The 18,743-nt window shown below is 48.2% G+C and overlaps 1 protein-coding gene across 1 annotated transcript in view; it reads right to left on the bottom strand.

The window, feature by feature from the left end:
• The window catches only part of LOC122939674 (ranBP-type and C3HC4-type zinc finger-containing protein 1-like), a 43,414-nt gene extending 25,341 nt beyond the window's left edge, over nucleotides 1-18,073 (bottom strand). Inside the window, exons 1-6 of the mRNA XM_044295841.1 lie at nucleotides 17,827-18,073; nucleotides 4,462-4,636; nucleotides 4,153-4,293; nucleotides 3,443-3,584; nucleotides 3,276-3,366; nucleotides 2,685-2,925 (exon numbers count right to left, since the gene is read on the bottom strand). Of these exons, the coding sequence (XP_044151776.1) occupies nucleotides 2,685-2,925; nucleotides 3,276-3,366; nucleotides 3,443-3,584; nucleotides 4,153-4,293; nucleotides 4,462-4,636; nucleotides 17,827-18,021 (985 nt within the window). The 5' untranslated portion in view covers nucleotides 18,022-18,073. The remainder of the gene's footprint in view (nucleotides 1-2,684; nucleotides 2,926-3,275; nucleotides 3,367-3,442; nucleotides 3,585-4,152; nucleotides 4,294-4,461; nucleotides 4,637-17,826) is intronic.
• Nucleotides 18,074-18,743: the final 670 nt, after the last annotated feature.

The raw sequence follows: 18,743 nt of genomic DNA, 5'->3' as shown, positions 1-18,743 counted from the left end.
GCACAGCCTTCACCTCATCTACATCCTATACATGTATAAGGCGGAGCACAGCCTTCACCTCATCTACATCCTGTGCAGGTATCAGACGGAGCACAGCCTTCACCTCATCTACATCCTATACATGCATCAGACAGCCTTCACCTCATCTACATCCTATACATGTATCAGACGGAGCACAGCCTTCACCTCATCTACATCCTATAAATGTATCAGACGGAGCACAGCCTTCACCTCATCTACATCCTATAAATGTATCAGACGGAGCACAGCCTTCACCTCATCTACATCCTATACATGCATCAGACTAAGCACAGCCTTCACCTCATCTACATCCTATACATGTATTAGACGGAGCACAGCCTTCACCTCATCTACATCCTATACATGTATCAGACTAAGCACAGCCTTCACCTCATCTACATCCTGTGCAGGTATCAGACGGAGCACAGCCTTCACCTCATCTACATCCTGTGCATGTATCAGACGGAGCACAGCCTTCACCTCATCTACATCCTATACATGTATAAGGCGGAGCACAGCCTTCACCTCATCTACATCCTATAAATGTATCAGACGGAGCACAGCCTTCACCTCATCTACATCCTATACATGCATCAGACAGAGCACAGCCTTCACCTCATGCACATCCTATACATGTATCAGACGGAGCACATCCTTCACCTCACCTACATCCTGTACATGTATCAGACGGAGCACAGCCTTCACCTCATCTACATCCTATACATGTATCAGACGGAGCACAGCCTTCACCTCATCTACATCCTGTGCAGGTATCAGACGGAGCACAGCCTTCACCTCACCTACATCCTATACATGTATAAGGCGGAGCACAGCCTTCACCTCATCTACATCCTATAAATGTATCAGACGGAGCACAGCCTTCACCTCATCTACATCCTATACATGCATCAGACAGAGCACAGCCTTCACCTCATGCACATCCTATACATGTATCAGACGGAGCACATCCTTCACCTCACCTACATCCTGTACATGTATCAGACGGAGCACAGCCTTCACCTCATCTACATCCTATAAATGTATCAGACGGAGCACAGCCTTCACCTCATCTACATCCTATACATGCATCAGACTAAGCACAGCCTTCACCTCATCTACATCCTATACATGTATTAGACGGAGCACAGCCTTCACCTCATCTACATCCTATACATGTATCAGACTAAGCACAGCCTTCACCTCATCTACATCCTGTGCAGGTATCAGACGGAGCACAGCCTTCACCTCATCTACATCCTGTGCATGTATCAGACGGAGCACAGCCTTCACCTCATCTACATCCCATAACTGTATCAGACTAAGCACAGCCTTCACCTCATCTACATCCTTTGCATGTATCAGACAGAGCACAGCCTTCCCCTCATCTACATCCTGTGCATGTATCAGACGGAGCACAGCCTTCCCCTCATCTACATCCTATAAATGTATCAGACGGAGCACAGCCTTCACCTCATCTACATCCTGTGCAGGTATCAGACGGAGCACAGCCTTCACCTCATCTACATCCTATAAATGTATCAGACGGAGCACAGCCTTCACCTCATCTACATCCTGTGCATGTATCAGACTGAGCATAGCCTCCAACTAATCTACATCCTATAAATGTATCAGACGGAGCACAGGCTTCACCTCATCTATATCCTATACATGTATCAGACTAAGCACAGCCTTCACCTCATCTACATCCTGTACATGTATCAGACGGAGCACAGCCTTTACCTCATGTACATCCTACACATGCATCAGACGGAGCACAGCCTTCACCTCATCTACATCCTATACATGTATCAGACTAAGCACAGCCTTCACCTCATCTACATCCTGTGCATGTATCAGACGGAGCACAGCCTTCACCTCATCTACATCCTGTACATGTATCAGACGGAGCACAGCCTTCACCTCATCTACATCCTATACATGTATCAGACGGAGCACAGCCTTCACCTCATCTACATCCTGTACATGTATCAGACGGAGCACAGCCTTCACCTCATCTACATCCTGTACATGTATCAGACGGAGCACAGCCTTCACCTCATCTACATGCTGTGCACCTCATCTATATCCTATACATGTATCAGACTAAGCACAACCTTCACCTCATCTACATCCTGTACATGTATCAGAGGGAGCACAGCCTTCACCTCATCTACATCCTGTACATGTATCAGACGGAGCACAGCCTTCACCTCATCTACATCCTGTACATGTATCAGAGGGAGCACAGCCTTCACCTCATCTACATCCTGTACATGTATCAGACGGAGCACAGCCTTCACCTCATCTACATCCTGTGCATGCATCAGACGGAGCACAGCCTTCACCTTATCTACATCCTATACATGTATCAGACGGAGCACAGCCTTCACCTCATCTACATCCTATACATGTATCAGACTAAGCACAGCCTTCACCTCATCTACATCCTGTACATGTATCAGACTGAGATAACTGCCCACTCTAAAGGTCTGACCCAGAAGGGTTTTGTCTTAACCTCAGTAAATTCCCGTTGGACTGGTGAGAGGGTCATTACTGTGTGATATTTGGGGGTACGCATGGTCTCACACCCAGTTTGGTAGCAGCAGCTATTTTGTGCTGCCTTCTCGGCAGTATATTACACTCAAACCCAGCTAGCAACTCACCGCCATTCTTCGGACTTGGCCTAGCAGGCACAGTGTTATACAGGGGGAAGGGCTGGAAGATGCTGCTTGCACACTGATCTTGCGGAGTCAGTTTCGCCTGCTTAGCCCCCAGCAGGTAAAGGAACGCGGTATCTCCGTCTTTCCTAATGCCGTAAGAGCCAACTGTGCGGTCGTCGGAGCAGAGACACTGGCCGATAATCCAGCGCTGGATGCTGGGGTGGAACTGGTACTCACGAAAAATCTGCAGAAACATGCATGGAAACAGTCACTTCTGCTTCTCTGCTTCTTTTTATACTCCAGTCACATCCAGAGCTGCAGCGGCAATTCATCTGTGGCAGATCTTCTACAATGCAGAACAGCAGAGCCTGTAAGGTCCTTCAGCCTCAGGAAAGCAATAGAATTACCACTGCAGCTCTGGATGTGACTAAAGCATATGACCTGACTGCAAAGAACCTGTTGGTACCGCCCATGTCGCTGGCCACATACTCACTGCTGCTCAATCCCTCCCTCTGGTTCCAACAGACATTCGTATATACTGCCACGCGAACAAGCTTCGCCGTTTCAGGGAGGGGGCGGGGCTTCTCCACTTACCTGCTGCTTCAGAAGGGCGATTGTAGTCTGAGCGGTCACGTACGTGGAGATGTTAACAGACGCCGAGGCGTCCTCCACCCCGACCTTCATGCTGCCGAGAGAGGGGAAGGGTCAGTGCTCCCCCGACATCACACACTGCAGCGGTCACCGACAGTCACATGACTCACCAGATCTCATTTTTTGGGTAGCAGAGCGGCTTAAGCTGGAGCTGAACCGGAACCTTCTGCTTAGCAAGCTCCGAGGCGTACTGTGCCGCCAACACCTGATCCCCGGCTTCAATACACCTGCCGAGCCGCACCGCCAAATCCTCTGCAATGAGAGAAATAGACCTCCTCAGTGTGTGCAACACCCACTTTACATAGGACTGCAGGTGACATCTACTACATTATCTGTAGTAGGAGAGTTATCACTGTGTTATCTGTGGTGTTACATAGGACTGCAGGTGACATCTACTACAGTATCTGTACTAGGAGAGTTATCATTGTGTTATCTGTGGTGTTACATAGGACTGCAGGTGACATCTACTACAGTATCTGTACTAGGAGAGTTATCACTGTGTTATCTGTGGTGCTACATAGGACTGCAAGTGACATCTACTACAGTATCTGTACTAGGAGAGTTATCACTGTGCTATCTGTGGTGTTACATAGGACTGCAGATGACATCTACTACAGTATCTGTACTAGGAGAGTTATCACTGTGTTATCTGTGGTGTTACATAGGACTGCAGGTGACACCTACTACAGTATCTGTTTTAGGAGAGTTATCACTATTACCTGTGGTGTTACATAGGACTGCAGGTGACATTCTCTACACTGTCTGTAGTTATCACTGGGTGTTTCGGCTCTGCTACATGGGTGCATGCTGCTGCTCTCACCTTTTGTGCCCAGATCCGTCTGCCCTTTTAGTGGTTCGTCTTCTGTAGTCGGGGATTTAAACCCAATGACGTCTGGTAGGAGGCGGGGCTTGTTCGCGAGCGGGGGCTTCGATCCCAGAACATCCACGTGAGGCTGCGCAACTAAAAGCAAACGACAGTGAGGATGAAGCCGCCTCCCCGTTACCCGCCCGCCATTACTGGGTGATCGTCAGCAAAGAGCCGCAACTGATGGCATAGGGGGCGGAGCATCACACGATTCTGGCAAATCACAGCTGCTTTCTGACTCACTGGCCCCTCCCCCGTGCTCACCTCTCCTGGCTTCCCGCACGGAGCTGCTCACCACCGTCCACCATTTCTGCGCTTCCTGTTCATCGTCGAATTGAAACGTCATGATGCGGGGGGGCCGCCCCAGAACGGTGAGCTGGTGGCATCGGGGGGTCTGCATGTCGTACAGGACGTCCCGCAGCTGGAAGTCCCCAATTACCTGAAGGACAAATTAGACAAAGAAATGACGGAGGGGCCCCTCAGGTTTGAGTGGTCCAGCAATCTAAGGGCAAAAAAATATATATTGAAAAAATTAATTGTGAATGCAGCTCTGGATGTCACTGGAGCATAGGTCCCGTGAATGCAGCTCTGGAAGTCACTGGAGCATAGGTCCCATGAATGCAGCTCTGGATGTCACTGGAGCATAGGTCCCGTGAATGCAGCTCTGGAAGTCACTGGAGCATAGGTCCCGTGAATGCAGCTCTGGATGTCACTGGAGCATAGGTCCCGTGAATGCAGCTCTGGGAGCTCCCGGACAAGGGAGGGGCGATCGCGAGTTAAGATACTAATCGATATGAGGATGAATGCAGAAGACAATTGGCCGATGGGAATACATCTATCCAACTGGAAAATGATCCCGTGGAACCTTATTACAAAGAACTGGTCGTAGGCCACATGCACAAAACAGAGTTTGTTTTGTGGTCCGCAAATTGCGGATCCGCCCCAAAAAACGGATGACATCCATATGCCATCTTTCTTTTTTTTTGCGGATCCATTGTAACAATGCCTAAAACAAACAAGAATAGGACATGTTCTATGTTTTTTGCGGGACTACGGAACGGACATACTGATGCGGACAGCACACGGTTTGCGCGGTGTGCTGTCCGCATTAAAATGAATAGGTCCGCATCCTATCCGCAAAAAAAAAAAAAAAACGGAACGGACACAGAAACAAACAACTGTCGTGTGCATGAGGCCTTAATGTATGAAAAGGCAAGGAATAATGATACTTAATAAATCTGAGATTGATTTTATTTTAGGAACTCCAAGAAGACTACGGGTGTTCTACTGCATCCCCAAGGGTCATAAGGATTCATGGATAAGACCAAAATAGTGTCATCTCCAAATAGCCCAAGTTTATTAGTTGATCCCAGGGATCTCAGGTGAGCTTCAAATGCTTTCCGCTAGGGGTTCCATGATCAAAGCGAAAACGAGAGGGGACACGGGACACCCTGGTCGGGTTCCATTCGTAATGTCAAACCTAGAAGATAGAAAGTATAATCTATCACATTGGGGAAAGAATAAAGAGCTACGATGGCTACAAAAAAGGTTCCTTGAAATCCAAATTTTAATAAAGTAGCTCTCAGAAAGCCCCAATGAACCCTGTCGAACGCCTTCTCCGCATCCAAAGATAGGAGCAGAGAAGGCGTTCCACGTCTCCATATTATATCCAGGAGGTCTGTACCGTAAATTTGGTACCGTCAGATGTCTGTCTATTTTTCACAAATCCTATCTGGTCACTATTTTTAAAGTAGGCAAAATATCTACCAATCTATCAGAGAATAATTTAGAAAAGATCTTGAGATCGGAATTGAGTAATGATATGGGGTGGAAATTTTCTGGAGTGTCGGGAGGTTTGACTATTAGGGCTGAGAGCATTTCCTTGGGAATGGGATTGCCTCCAAAGAATTGCTGGAAACATCCCTTCAGGTATGGAGAGAGGATCGGGGAAAATGTATTGTAAGACTCATTGGTTAAACCGTCTGGCCCTGGCGATTTGTTTAGTTTGAGAGAGGTTATTATTCGAGTGATTTTATCAATATGGATATCTGCGTTTAATATATCTCATTGTTCTGACGATAATTGGGGAAGAGAGATTTTATTCAGGAAGGTGTTAATTGTCTCTTCAGTAGGTTGAGGAGTATCAACGTCTAGGGCGAGATTATACAATTTAGAGTAGTGCGAGGCCAATTCATCAGCTATTTCTTCTGGATTCATAATTTTCTTACCTGCTCTGCCCTATAAAATGGGGATCCTAGATTTGGCAGATTTAGCCTTAAAGACTTCATTTTTGCGTTTTCATATTTTCGATACCCAATTCGATACGTTTGCCTGGTATCGCCCTCGATACCAGGATTTGCCTTTTTTCGATACTAGGCTTCGCTATTGCGCAGTCTAGTATCAGAGAACAAGGAGCGCGCTGCTCTCAGCGTGCTCTCCTCAGCACCACAGGGGAGAAGGAAGCAGTCTCCCCCTCCCCCTGTGCCGCTGCTGCCACCGTTGAGGAGCGAGGGGCAAGCGCACTGCGCCACAAATGAAAGTAAATGTTTAATACAAATCCCCTCAGGTGCCGCACCCGCCTCATTTATTAAATATTAATTATATTATCATTGGTGGCGCAGTGCGCCCTCCCCCCTCTTCCTAATCAATCATTGGTGGCAGTGGCCACAGGGTCCCCTCCCCTCCTCCTCATCGGTGGCAATTTTGATCAGAGCCCCAGCAGTGTAATCCTGGGGCTCCGATCGGTTACCATGGCAGCCAGGACGCTACTGAAGCCCTGGCTGCCATGGTAATCTCCCTGCTGCTGTGTGCACTAGGCCCAGGGCAGCAGGGAGAGTGTGAAGTCCTAGTCACCGTTATAGATCTCTATCAGGGTGCATAGGACAAGGGATGAAAGATCCCAGGTTCTGGCCCCTAAGGGGGAAATAGTTATTAAATAAAAAGTTAAAAAATAAGTTAAAAAACATAAAAATATTAAGTATAAATCACCCCCTTTCCCAATTTTACATATAAAATATATAAACAATAAATAAACATATCACATATCGCCACGTCTGAAAAGTCCAAACTATTAAAATATTTTTAAAAAGTCTTTTGCGGTTAGCGCCGTAACAAAAAAATAAAATATATAAAAACTGCACGATTCCCTATTTTTTTTGTCACGTTGTCCCCCCCAAAAATAGGATAGGACTGTGTAACACCCCAGAGTTGTGTTACGAAACTCTTTTACCCCCCGCTACAACCTGTTAAGGGCATTAACGTTGTCATCTAATGTGCATTCAAATCCTTGTTACATATATATTGCTGTAATTTCCATATTCACCAGCAGGTGGCAGCAGTGTGTTAGCAGGGACTTAGTTTCAGTTTAGTGTTTCTAGACTGGAATAAAACATTCCAGTTTAGCTCCCCCCTCTGTGGGCAGAGTGGATTATCCCATATCCTGCCTCATGGGGAGAGAAGGAAGTTAGAGCGAGTGTGCCAGCCACCCCGGCTAGGGGAAGGCTGTGCGAGTAGGAGCTCCTAGATATAGGGATCCAAAGCCAGGATCTTGTCTCAGCTGAGACAATTGATCATCATCCTCAGCCTAAGCCCTGCAGCCTCAGCTGGTAGAAGCAAGCAGCCATCTCCAGAATTCCAGGAAGAAGCATACCCTGAGACAATAACTGTGAGTAACGTCCAGAGACCCCAGGAGAAGCCAAATTCCTCCTCAGCAAGTCAGTCCCCAGACAGCAGAAGATAGATAGTGCAGAAGATATATTCTTGCCACATTACAGAGCTACTAAGCAGACGTCCCTTTCCTGCAAAAGCTCCGGGCACATGAGAGAGAAGAAGATAAATTCCTGCCACACATTGCCAATACCTGCTGGGACCCAAGACTAAAGCTATATCTTGCATGGATGAAAGCTACAACCAGTAAAGACAAGTTTGAACTTTATCAAAGGTCTGGATCTCAATTACTGCTGCGAATTCCTCAATTACTCCTACTAGCGCCACACTCATTTTATTGCATGTGAGCCAGGATCCAGGAGTCCAGCCGTACCCAGGTAGGAGACACAGTTGACACCATTACCACCACCATACAGAGACATTACACCACTCTGGCATTCCTAGCCGGGTACGTGAGTTAAAACACCTTAAATGGCCCTGTGTTAGTACGCTGCGCGCGCTGCAGTTGGCGTCGCGAACAAAACTATAGACTATCACTTACACCTGACCCAGCCATTGCATATTATTGGCGTCAGAGTGCATACCCCAACCCGGCTCTATTGCAACTGTTCGATTATAGGCTGGACGTTCCATAAAATGCGGAATGCACGTGGCTTTTTTGGGCGTTTTATTTTTTTTGAGTGGGATCGAATGGTATCGAGTATCGCAATATTTTTTTATGGTATCGAAACCGAATCAAAATTTTGGTATCGAAACAACCCTATTCAGAAGCGAGGAGTGGGCATGGATGTCTGACCTCTGTGAGGTTTTAAGAATCTTTGAGGAATCAACGCAGATGGTGAGCGGCGATGACGCCATTATCAGCGTCACCATCCCTCTTCTGTGTCTACTCAAACACTCGCTGCTCACAATGAAGGACGACGCTTTGCAGGTGGAAGAGGTGGAAATGAGGGAAGACATTACACAGGGTGATAGCCAGACCACCCTCCGTCCATCTTCTGAGCGCGAATTGGAGGCTGAAGAGGAGGAGCAGGAGACGGTTGCCTCCTCTACAGAGGGTAGTACCCATGGAAGTTTAATTCCATCTGTTCAGCGTGGGTGGGCAGAAGAGGAGGAAGAGGATGAGGAGATGGAGAGTCATCCTCCTGATGAGGACAGTGAAGTCTTGCCTGTTGGTACTCTGGCACACATGGCTGACTTCATGTTAGGCTGCCTTTCCCACGACCCGCGCGTTCTACGCATTTTAGACAACACGGATTACTGGGTGTTCACCCTTCTCAACCCCCTGCTACAAAGAGAAATTCTCATCTCTCATTCCTCTGGTGGAGAGGACGAGAAAAACGGTGCAATGCCGTTTGTCCATCTGACAATGCTAGCGGCAGAGTCCGTAGTTCCTTGGCCAACCAAGGAGGGGACAGTCTCATGACACCCGCCAGCACCCTCACCCTGATGCGCGGCCTAGTGTCACAAGGAGGGAAACGTTTTGGAAGATGGTGAAGGAGTACGTAGCAGAGCGTGTCAGTGTCCTCAATGATCCCTCAGCCTTACAACTGTTGGGTGTCCAAGCTGGACACGTGGCACGAACTGGCGCTCTACGCCTTGGAGGTGCTGGCCTGCTGCATTATAACAGATAAGCGCATCCGCCTGTCAACTGAAAATGCTGACAGGTTGACTCTTATAAAAATGAACAAGGCCTGGATTGCCCATGACTTCCCCACCAGAGGAAAGCGGCTGAACATGAAGTCCCTTTACATGTGTTGTTTATAATGTACTGAATACTCTGTATTCCCTGCACCCCTTCCACCACAAACAGGGTATATGGCTGAATCTCCCTTTTCTCATCCTCTTCTTCCATCATATGAACATGCTTATTCGTCGCATATAATCTTTTACGGGGTCGGCTCACCTACAGGCGCTCACCTACAGGCTCTCACCTATTTATACCCAATAGATCATTTGCGCGCATGCTGCCTGGCTTGGATGTGGTAGCCGTTTCTCAGGCTCCCTCTCCGGAATCGAACCCCGATTCCCCCGTTACCCGTGGTTTGCGCTCACAATAACATTGAAAGTTGATAGGGCAGACATCCGAATGGATCGTCACCATCATGGGGATGTGTGATCGTCCCAGGTTATCTAGAGTCCCCAAAGCGGTGGCAGCCCCTCACCCATAATGTTTGAGGGTCACCAGCAGCACTTGCACTTTATATACAAGTAAATATACAGGAAAGAATGTTTTCTATTTTATCTTCTGTTTTGTGCGTATTATTGTCAGTCTGTAAAAGTGGCGACTACTCGGACATCGTTCCCAGCAGCGACCTGGGAGTCCAAGATGCATCCAGACATCCCCCCCAGGCTATTCCCGAACCATTTTGGTGGTGTTTCCATCAATTTCTGACCTTTTCCTGTGAACCAGACGCCCTCCCCTCCTCAGAGCAGGCGGTGCCTGGTTTACTGTTCGGGTTCTCCCATTGACTTCCATTATACTCGGGTGGTCGAGGTGTTCGGCCCGAGTCCCCCCCACTACGGTGCTCGATCAACACTAAGTGTCACCTGTAACAGTGTAGAGGGAAGGGCGATATTTGAATATATATGAATATATATATATATATATATATATATATATATATATATGTGCTAAGCAAATGTATATTTGCTGTGTTTGTATGAGGGGAGGCGGGGTTTAGCGTTTATAGGCCTCTGCCTTCTCCCTCTCCTCACCAGCGTCAGCTCGTTTGCGGCTGGTGGTGCACGTCTGCGTCACTTCCTGGTATCGGTACTTTCGTTTCACAAGCAGCAGTAAAGTTCAACATTGGCATTTTTTCTACCCTACTACTTCTGCTAGATAGCGGTAAGATCGGGGCTGTACGGCCAGCGCACAGGGGAGAGAGAAGGGGGTGTTTGGCATACGATCGTACTAACCTTCTGCTGTTTCACTGTCGGCATTTCTCTTGGTGTATCGTGCTATGCTGGCTAAAACTGTACTTGCACGCCTTCTACTGGTCAAAGTCAGTATTGCTACTACTATACTAAATCATTGCAAGCATTAATGTTCATGGTTTTACTTAAATTGAATGTGTATCTGAATTATCAGTTAGGATGATTATTAGTTAGTCACATGAGGTCAGGCTGATGTATATGTGTATATATAAAAAAAAAAAAAAAGGGTAGATTTAGTACTTATAGCACTACTGTGATTTTCCTAGATATACGGTTTGCCATCTGGCAGATAAGGATCTCTGCGATTAGAGGCGGCTGAGTTATCTGACACGCACGCATCCGGGTCATGTAAGATACAATTTATCTTAGCGTAGGGTAGGTTGAGGTTATAGCCAATAGTACCTAACCCTCTGTTTATGTATTCAGTCTCATAGCAGTTTTCGCATCCACGAGCAAACAAACTTCAGGTATAGTACTATTGTGGTAGTTTCCACAACTCACGTGTGAAGAAAAAAAAAAAAATAATTTTTTTTTTATATATATAATGTTTTTCAACACATAGCTTTACATAGGACTTGAATATGTCTGTTAGGTGCACAACTACGTTATAGCCTGTCATGACTATAGGCCACACGCTGCAATACGCATGTTGCGTCCTAGATACACATAGCTGGCCACAGGTCTGTCATGTACAGATATGTTAAAGTCCTGTCACGACTACAGGCAACGATCCGATACGTCTGTCACGACTACAGACTAATTAAGTCCTGTCACGACTACAGGCAACGATCCGATACGTCTGTCACGACTACAGACTAATTAAGTCCTGTCACGACTAAACTAATTAAGTCCTGTCACGACTACAGGCAACGATTCGATACGTCTGTCACGACTACAGACTAATTAAGTCCTGTCACGACTACAGGCAACGATCCGATACGTCTGTCACGACTACAGACTAATTAAGTCCTGTTACGACTACAGGCAACGATCCGATACGTCTGTCACGACTACAGACTAAGTCCTGTCACGACTACAGGCAACGATTCGATACGTCTGTCACGACTACAGACAGGTTCAGGTCCTGTCCTCACCACAGTTACCTCTTGCATGCCTTACGTCACTACCACGGGTCAGCCGGCACTCGCTGGGGCTTCACAGTTAGTTCTATTGTATCCACATTCTGGTTATGCCACTGTGTGGTTGTAGGGTGATTTGTGTCCTGGGTACGAGGGTTCTTAGCACGTTTAGGCTTAGGTGAATTCAGGTGGTGGCTTTTGTGTTCTACATTAACCATGTCATATTCTAGTAAAGATGTCTCAAGAATCCGTGGTGGGCGACACATCATCTTCCCGTGCAAGTGTGGCATCAGGTTCAGCAAGAGACTCCAGGCAGTCGTTAAGATCATGGACAGTGCCCAAGTTGATGGCAGAGCTGACCAAAAGAGGCATCCCATTCCCAGCCTCCGCAAGGAAGGCGGAACTCTTTCGTTTGCTGTCTTCAGATCCGGCGGGCCACAGTCAGGAGACGGTTTCCATGGCTACGATCCAGACCTCGCTCACCCAACTACACTCGGCCATCAACTCTATGGCATCATCTATGTCGGACTTTCAAAATAGATTAGAGTCGGTCGAAGCCGGCAATACAGCTACTCGGTTGATGGCACAGAGTGTGGCGGGATCTTCTAATTCCCACAATAGTATAACTGGTGGGTCAGGTCTAACACCCTCTATAGCACCTTCCATTTTATTCCTGCTAACATCAGGCAGGATATAATTGATGGCAAGGCTGTTAATTTAGCATCCTTGCTAATAGCAGCACATGAGGCACCGGACAACAAAACTATAGTCTGTGGTGAAGTCTCGGTTGTGCTCAAATCCAAAGATGTGCGGTTGAACAGGAAACTCAGCATCCCAGAGTTTGTCTTAGCTTTCAGCTTATATAGGGATGTTGTTTGTTCAGGTAATCCTCAGCGCAGGGAAGAGTTAGACCTGTATATGTACAAGGTGGTGGATTTGGCTTATAAGTATGGTGGGTCAGCTTTTTACGACTATCACCGTTCTTTCTCAGCAAAAGCTGCAGCGGCGTTGGCTCAATTCCAACATACGGTAGATTGGTCTAATATTGATACAGAGTTATTCTGTAGACACTTTGCCGGTCTCAAAGCCTCAGCCTGCTCCAAATGCAATTCATACTCGCATATGACAGACTGGTGCTCAGTCGGTGATAACCCAGCTCTGTCACAGGCTAGTACTACTCCTGGGCCGTCAGTCAGCAAGGCTACATCGGGGGTAGACAAGTTGGGGCGACCCATCAAGTATTTGGGCAAATCCCAAATCTGTAATAACTTCAATTTCGCGGTTTGTCATTTCAATCAATGTAGGCTATTGCATTTATGTGCCATATGTTTCAGAGCCCACCCCCGGGCATCTTGCCCACAGAGAGACCAGGAACCGGCATGACTAGGCGTGGTGAATGTCGGCCTCCTTCAGTCTTTTTTAGGTTCTCATCCAGATACCAACTGGGTGAGTTTCATCATTAAAGGTTTGTCAGCAGGTTTCCATACAGGTTTACTGGCTCTTCCTCAGTCCAATCATGAATGTAAGAACCTGCTGTCAGCCTCGAAGGATCCCGAAGCAGTTTCCCAGCTTATTCAGGCCGAGCTCAATAAGGGGTATCTCATTGGGCCATTTGAGCAACCTCCCTTTGATTGTTGGAGGATTAACCCAGTTGGTGTAGTGACTGGCAAATTTAGCAATAAAAAGAGGCTAATTTATGACCTGTCAGCTCCACATTCTTTACCGGTACCTAGCCTTAACTCATTAATTCCTTCAGAGGAATATTCGATGAAATATGCATCCATTGACGAAGCTATTCAGCTTATTCTCAGGCTGGGTAGGGGAGCTTGGCTATCTAAGGCCGACATTACTGATGCCTTTAAGTTGCTCCCTGTCCAACCAGAGTTGTGGCAATGGTATGGCATTAAGTGGTCAAATAGGTACTACTTCGCTAATAAATTGACCTTTGGTTCAAAGTCTAGCCCCTGGATTTTTAACCAGTTTGCCATAGCCCTGCATTGGATACTTCAAGAGTTGTTCAGGGTCAATCACGTAATTCACTATCTGGATGACTTTTTGTTAATAGAATCCCCGAACCATGCGCCTCAGGACCTACAGGTGCTGCAAGCGATGTTTGCAGATCACAGGGTCCCCGTTGCCCCACACAAGATGGATGGTCCTGACACTACCATCACCTTTCTCGGCATTTGCTTAAATACTGTTAAAATGGAAGCTAGTCTCCCGCAGGACAAGTTGATCAGAGTTAAGGAAGCAGTTCATAGGTTAGCACGCGTCAGGACTGTCACCAAAGCAGATCTCCAGTCACTGCTTGGCATGCTTAACTTCGCTACACGCATTATTCCACAAGGCAGATCATTCATTGCTAGACTATTGAAGCTCTTGAAACACGCTCACGATCAGGATAGCTTGGTAGTCATAGATCAGAATGTGATGGCAGATCTAGTCATGTGGGATGAGTTCCTGTCACAGTGGAACGGCATATCGTTGTTTGTTCCATCAGTTTCAGGTGAATCTCCAGTAGTTCATACAGATGCCTCATCCTTAGTAGGATTTGCAGCTATTTTCGGTCAGAGGTGGATGGCAGATCAATGGCCAACAGAGGTGATCAGGTTGGAGGGCTTTACCAGGTGTTCCTCATTATTCGAGATATACCCGCTGGTGGCGGCAGCTCGGGTGTGGGGTCCACTATGGAGGAATCAGTCAGTGCTCTTCCTGACAGATAATGAGGCCTTAGTAGAGATACTCACTAAGGGGAGATCGGCCTCCGCTCAGATTATGTCATTTGTGAGGAGACTCGTATGGTTATCTCTTCAGTATAATTTCAATATTATATGCGATCATATTAAGGGGCAAGCTAATGTGGCGGCGGATGCTTTATCTAGGGGTAACCTGTCGCTCTTCTTTCAGGTCTCTCCACAGGCAGACCGCACACCAGCAACCATTCCCGACTTCGACCAGTTAGTGATGGACTAGCGGCTCACCTTACCACTGCTAGGTCTCTTATGACTAGATCGCTATCCGATAACACCTTGAGGATGTATAAGAAAGCTTGGGCGTCATTCTGTAACTTTAGGAGAACGCACCCGTCAGGGGGAGCAGGATATATATCTTATCTACTGGCATTTGGTGCATTTTGCCACTCACACCTGAAGCTGTCTTACAGTACTATTAAGTCATATCTGGCCGGAATACAACATCATTTGTATTTGAAACATCCTCATCTACCATCATTGTTTTCTGCGCATCCTATCAGAATGTTACTGAGGGGTATACAGAAAGGCTCTGCTGTCACCCGTCCTTCCCGGCAGCCATTTACGGGGAAGATGTTCAGGTCCTTATCTGATATGTTGCAAGGATATCCTTTTGGTGAATATACTAGCTTGCTGATAAAAACAACTATGTATCTGGCCTTCTATGGTTTCCTCAGACCAGGCGAATTCACCTGCTCTGCGAGCTGTAAAAATTATCTGAGGAAGAGTCAGCTCTCTTGGGACGGGTCTTGTTACATTCTTACGCTAACCTCTACAAAGACGACACGCCCAGGACAGCTGACTGAAGTTAAATACTTTCCTACTGGTAACAAATGGTGTCCTGTGAAAACCATTCGAGAGTGGTTACAGTTTGTTAAGGAAACCCCGGGTGAGGCACCTCTGCTTAGATTAGGATCTGCTCCTTTGAGTTGCACTAATTTCCTTAAGTTCATCCGTATTTTGTTGAGGAACATTGGTGTCGACCCCAGCTCGATTACGGGGCATTCTATGCGCATCGGGGCGGCCTCGCCGCATCTAAGCACAATGTCCCGGTACATGTGATTAAGAAGCTAGGCAGGTGGAAGTCGGCTTGTTATGCCCGATATATACCAAACCCGCAGGTTGAAATGTTTAGTGCCTTCAGTAATCTAGTTTTGTAATTGTAAATAAACATAACATTTAACCTATGTTTGTGATTTTTGGCCCCTTTAGCCTACCGTCCGTACAGCAGTCTCGGCACACCTCTACTGCTTTAGAAGTAGATAGGTAGGTCTCACACGCATAGACGACCCGAATACAAATATATATATCAGCCTAGTTCTGTGTGTGACGCCATGGTGTATCTGGGGGGGATGCTCTCATTTACACCTTGGGCAGGAATTCCTTGGATTCCTTTGTCTGTACAGATCCCGAGCCTCAGGCGGCCAACCGGCAGTTCAAGCATTCCGTCACACGCCCACGATGATGTCATCACCCTCCTGTTGAAGAGGGGGGAGGTGGGCTGCTTTTGGGCTTACATTAGCCAGGACACAGGCGCTCTCTCTTGGGACGGCCTCAAACAGAGACACAAGGGGGCAGCTCCATGAAGGAAGAGAGGCAGAGCCCCACATGCCCCTGGAGATGGCTGAGTAACCCTTTCCCTCCAGCATTGCAGTACCCCTGATACCCCTGCCCTGATTTACCCCTGGCCTGCATTGGGTTAACCCTTACCCTGCAGTTAACCCCTTTCTGGAATGATCCTTCCTAGCAGAGCCCTATACCCCAGTCCTGCCCTATAGCCGGGATTCTATCTCCAAGATGTCTACATGTGAATTCGGATCTTTGGGGTTAAATGCAGAACGGGAGATATTTGGATTCCTGTGATGGGATGGGGGTCAGTTCACACACAGCGCCGATGCCCGGCTGTTCACCAGCGCGTCTTCCCCGAACATCCCCTCCGATACAGTTGGCATCATCTGATTATTACTATCTTACTATTACTGTTATCCTTTAGGCGGCATTTGTGTGAGGAGTTCGCCGTGAGGTCATCCTCCGTCTGGTATATACATTGCATCCAGACTAGGCCTCATGCACACGACCGTCCGCAAAAAATACAGATGACGTCCGTGTGCAGTCCGTGATGCAGCCGACCCCTGATAGAACCGTCCTATCCTTGTCCGTTATGCCGACAATAATAGGACATGGTCTATTTTTTGGTGGAAATATGGACATACGGAAACGGAACGCACACGGAGTAACTTCTGTTACTGAAGTGAATAGTTCAGCATACGGTCTGCAAAAAAAAAAAACGGAACGGACACGGAAAGAAGATACATTCACGTGCATGAGCCTTAACATTGTAGACGCTAAGACGCGAATATATTCGAGACGCCATTTATCCGATATGTATACTGTATATATGTGTGTCACACACCACAGAGGAAGGAGCGTCGTGTGGATACGGCCTGTGAGAAGCTGAGGACACGCACTAGTACGGTGGTTTCAGCGTCCCCGCACTGGGCGCGTGAGAAGATCCGAGGGATACGACGACGCGGTCACGGCGCTGTGGGTTCCGCGAGGGACAGATCCCTCAAGCCACCACCAATGGAAGCAAACACGACGATCTAATATATGAAGATCACTTCTAAAGACGCAGTCGGACTGGACAGAGCACCGCGAACAGCACCAAGACGGGTGCACTACAAGTCCCAGCCTGACACAGCTGGTTATAGAGGAGCCAGCGGTATCACGCGGCCGCATCTTCTACGTAACGCGAGAGCTCCGCATCTTAAACGCTTAAAGGGGTCGCGAATACGTTTTTGATGATTTTTCTTTGAATACTGGCGATATTGTTTGACGACATTTCTAGACGTTCTATATAACATACGCATTGTACACCGCGAGAAACTGTAGGATTGAAGCGCGCTGGCGGTGCGGTACTAGGCTGCGTTTATCCTGCGCCGGATCCGTGCGCCCGATTTACCCCCTGGATCCGGCCGGGCCGCTCTCCACTTTAACCCCTTCCTGCCCCTGGCTGTACAGTTACACCACTTCCTGGGGCCATTTATAGGGGGTATTTTGTGGCCTTTAGCCATCATGTGACTGGGGGCAATCGTCACATGACAGGAAACCTCACGTGACAGGGGCCGCCCCTACGTCACAGGCAGACAGTATCGCTGTACTGAGGGGCTACCCCGGGAATGGAGGGGGGTCCTCACCAGTCCTGCCGGGCCCCGGGCCGCCGCCGCCTGGCTCCTCCGCACGGACAGGCGGAAATCCCCGGCTCTCTCGGGATCCACGCTCAGCTGTAGATTCACGGTGTCCCGGACGCTCCCCGCTTCCTCCAGCCAGGCCCGGGCCGACACCAGCACCGTGAGCAGCGGCTGTGAGGGGACGAGACCCCCGCACGCCATGTCTCCCCGGGCTGGGGAGCGCTCTCACTTCCTGGTGACCCGCGACCCCTGGTGGCTGTGACTGGTACTGCAGCCTGTCATCCTAGCGGCTGTGACACTGAATCTCACTACCCCTGGTGGCTGTGACTGGTACTGCAGCCTATCATCTCTAGCAGCAGTGACACTGATCTTCACTACCCCCTGGTAGCTGTGACTGGTACTGCAGCCTGTCATCCTAGCGGCCGTGACACTGAATCTCACTACCCCTGGTGGCTGTGACTGGTACTGCAGCCTGTCATCCTAGCGGCCGTGACACTGAATCTCACTACCCCTGGTGGCTGTGACTGGTACTGCAGCCTGTCATCTTAGCGGCTGTGACACTGAATCTCACTACCCCCTGGTGGCTGTGACTGGTATTGCAGCCTGTCATCTTAGCGGCTGTGACACTGAATCTCACTACCCCCTGGTGGCTGTGACTGGTACTGCAGCCTGTCATCCTAGCGGCCGTGACACTGAATCTCACTACCCCTGGTGGCTGTGACTGGTACTGCAGCCTGTCATCTTAGCGGCTGTGACACTGAATCTCACTACCCCCTGGTGGCTGTGACTGGTATTGCAGCCTGTCATCCTTAGCGGCCATGACGCTGAACTTCACTAATGAGAGTGTCTGCAGACTGGCGTGGCATGCTGGGAGTTGTAGTTCCTATGCCGTGGTATACCTCATGTGACATGCCTATACATAA

This window comes from Bufo gargarizans, chromosome 5 (assembly GCF_014858855.1).
Source record: "Bufo gargarizans isolate SCDJY-AF-19 chromosome 5, ASM1485885v1, whole genome shotgun sequence".
In the NCBI taxonomy this organism is placed as follows: Eukaryota; Metazoa; Chordata; class Amphibia; order Anura; family Bufonidae; genus Bufo; species Bufo gargarizans.
This window is presented reverse-complemented; position numbering and strand designations above follow the sequence as displayed.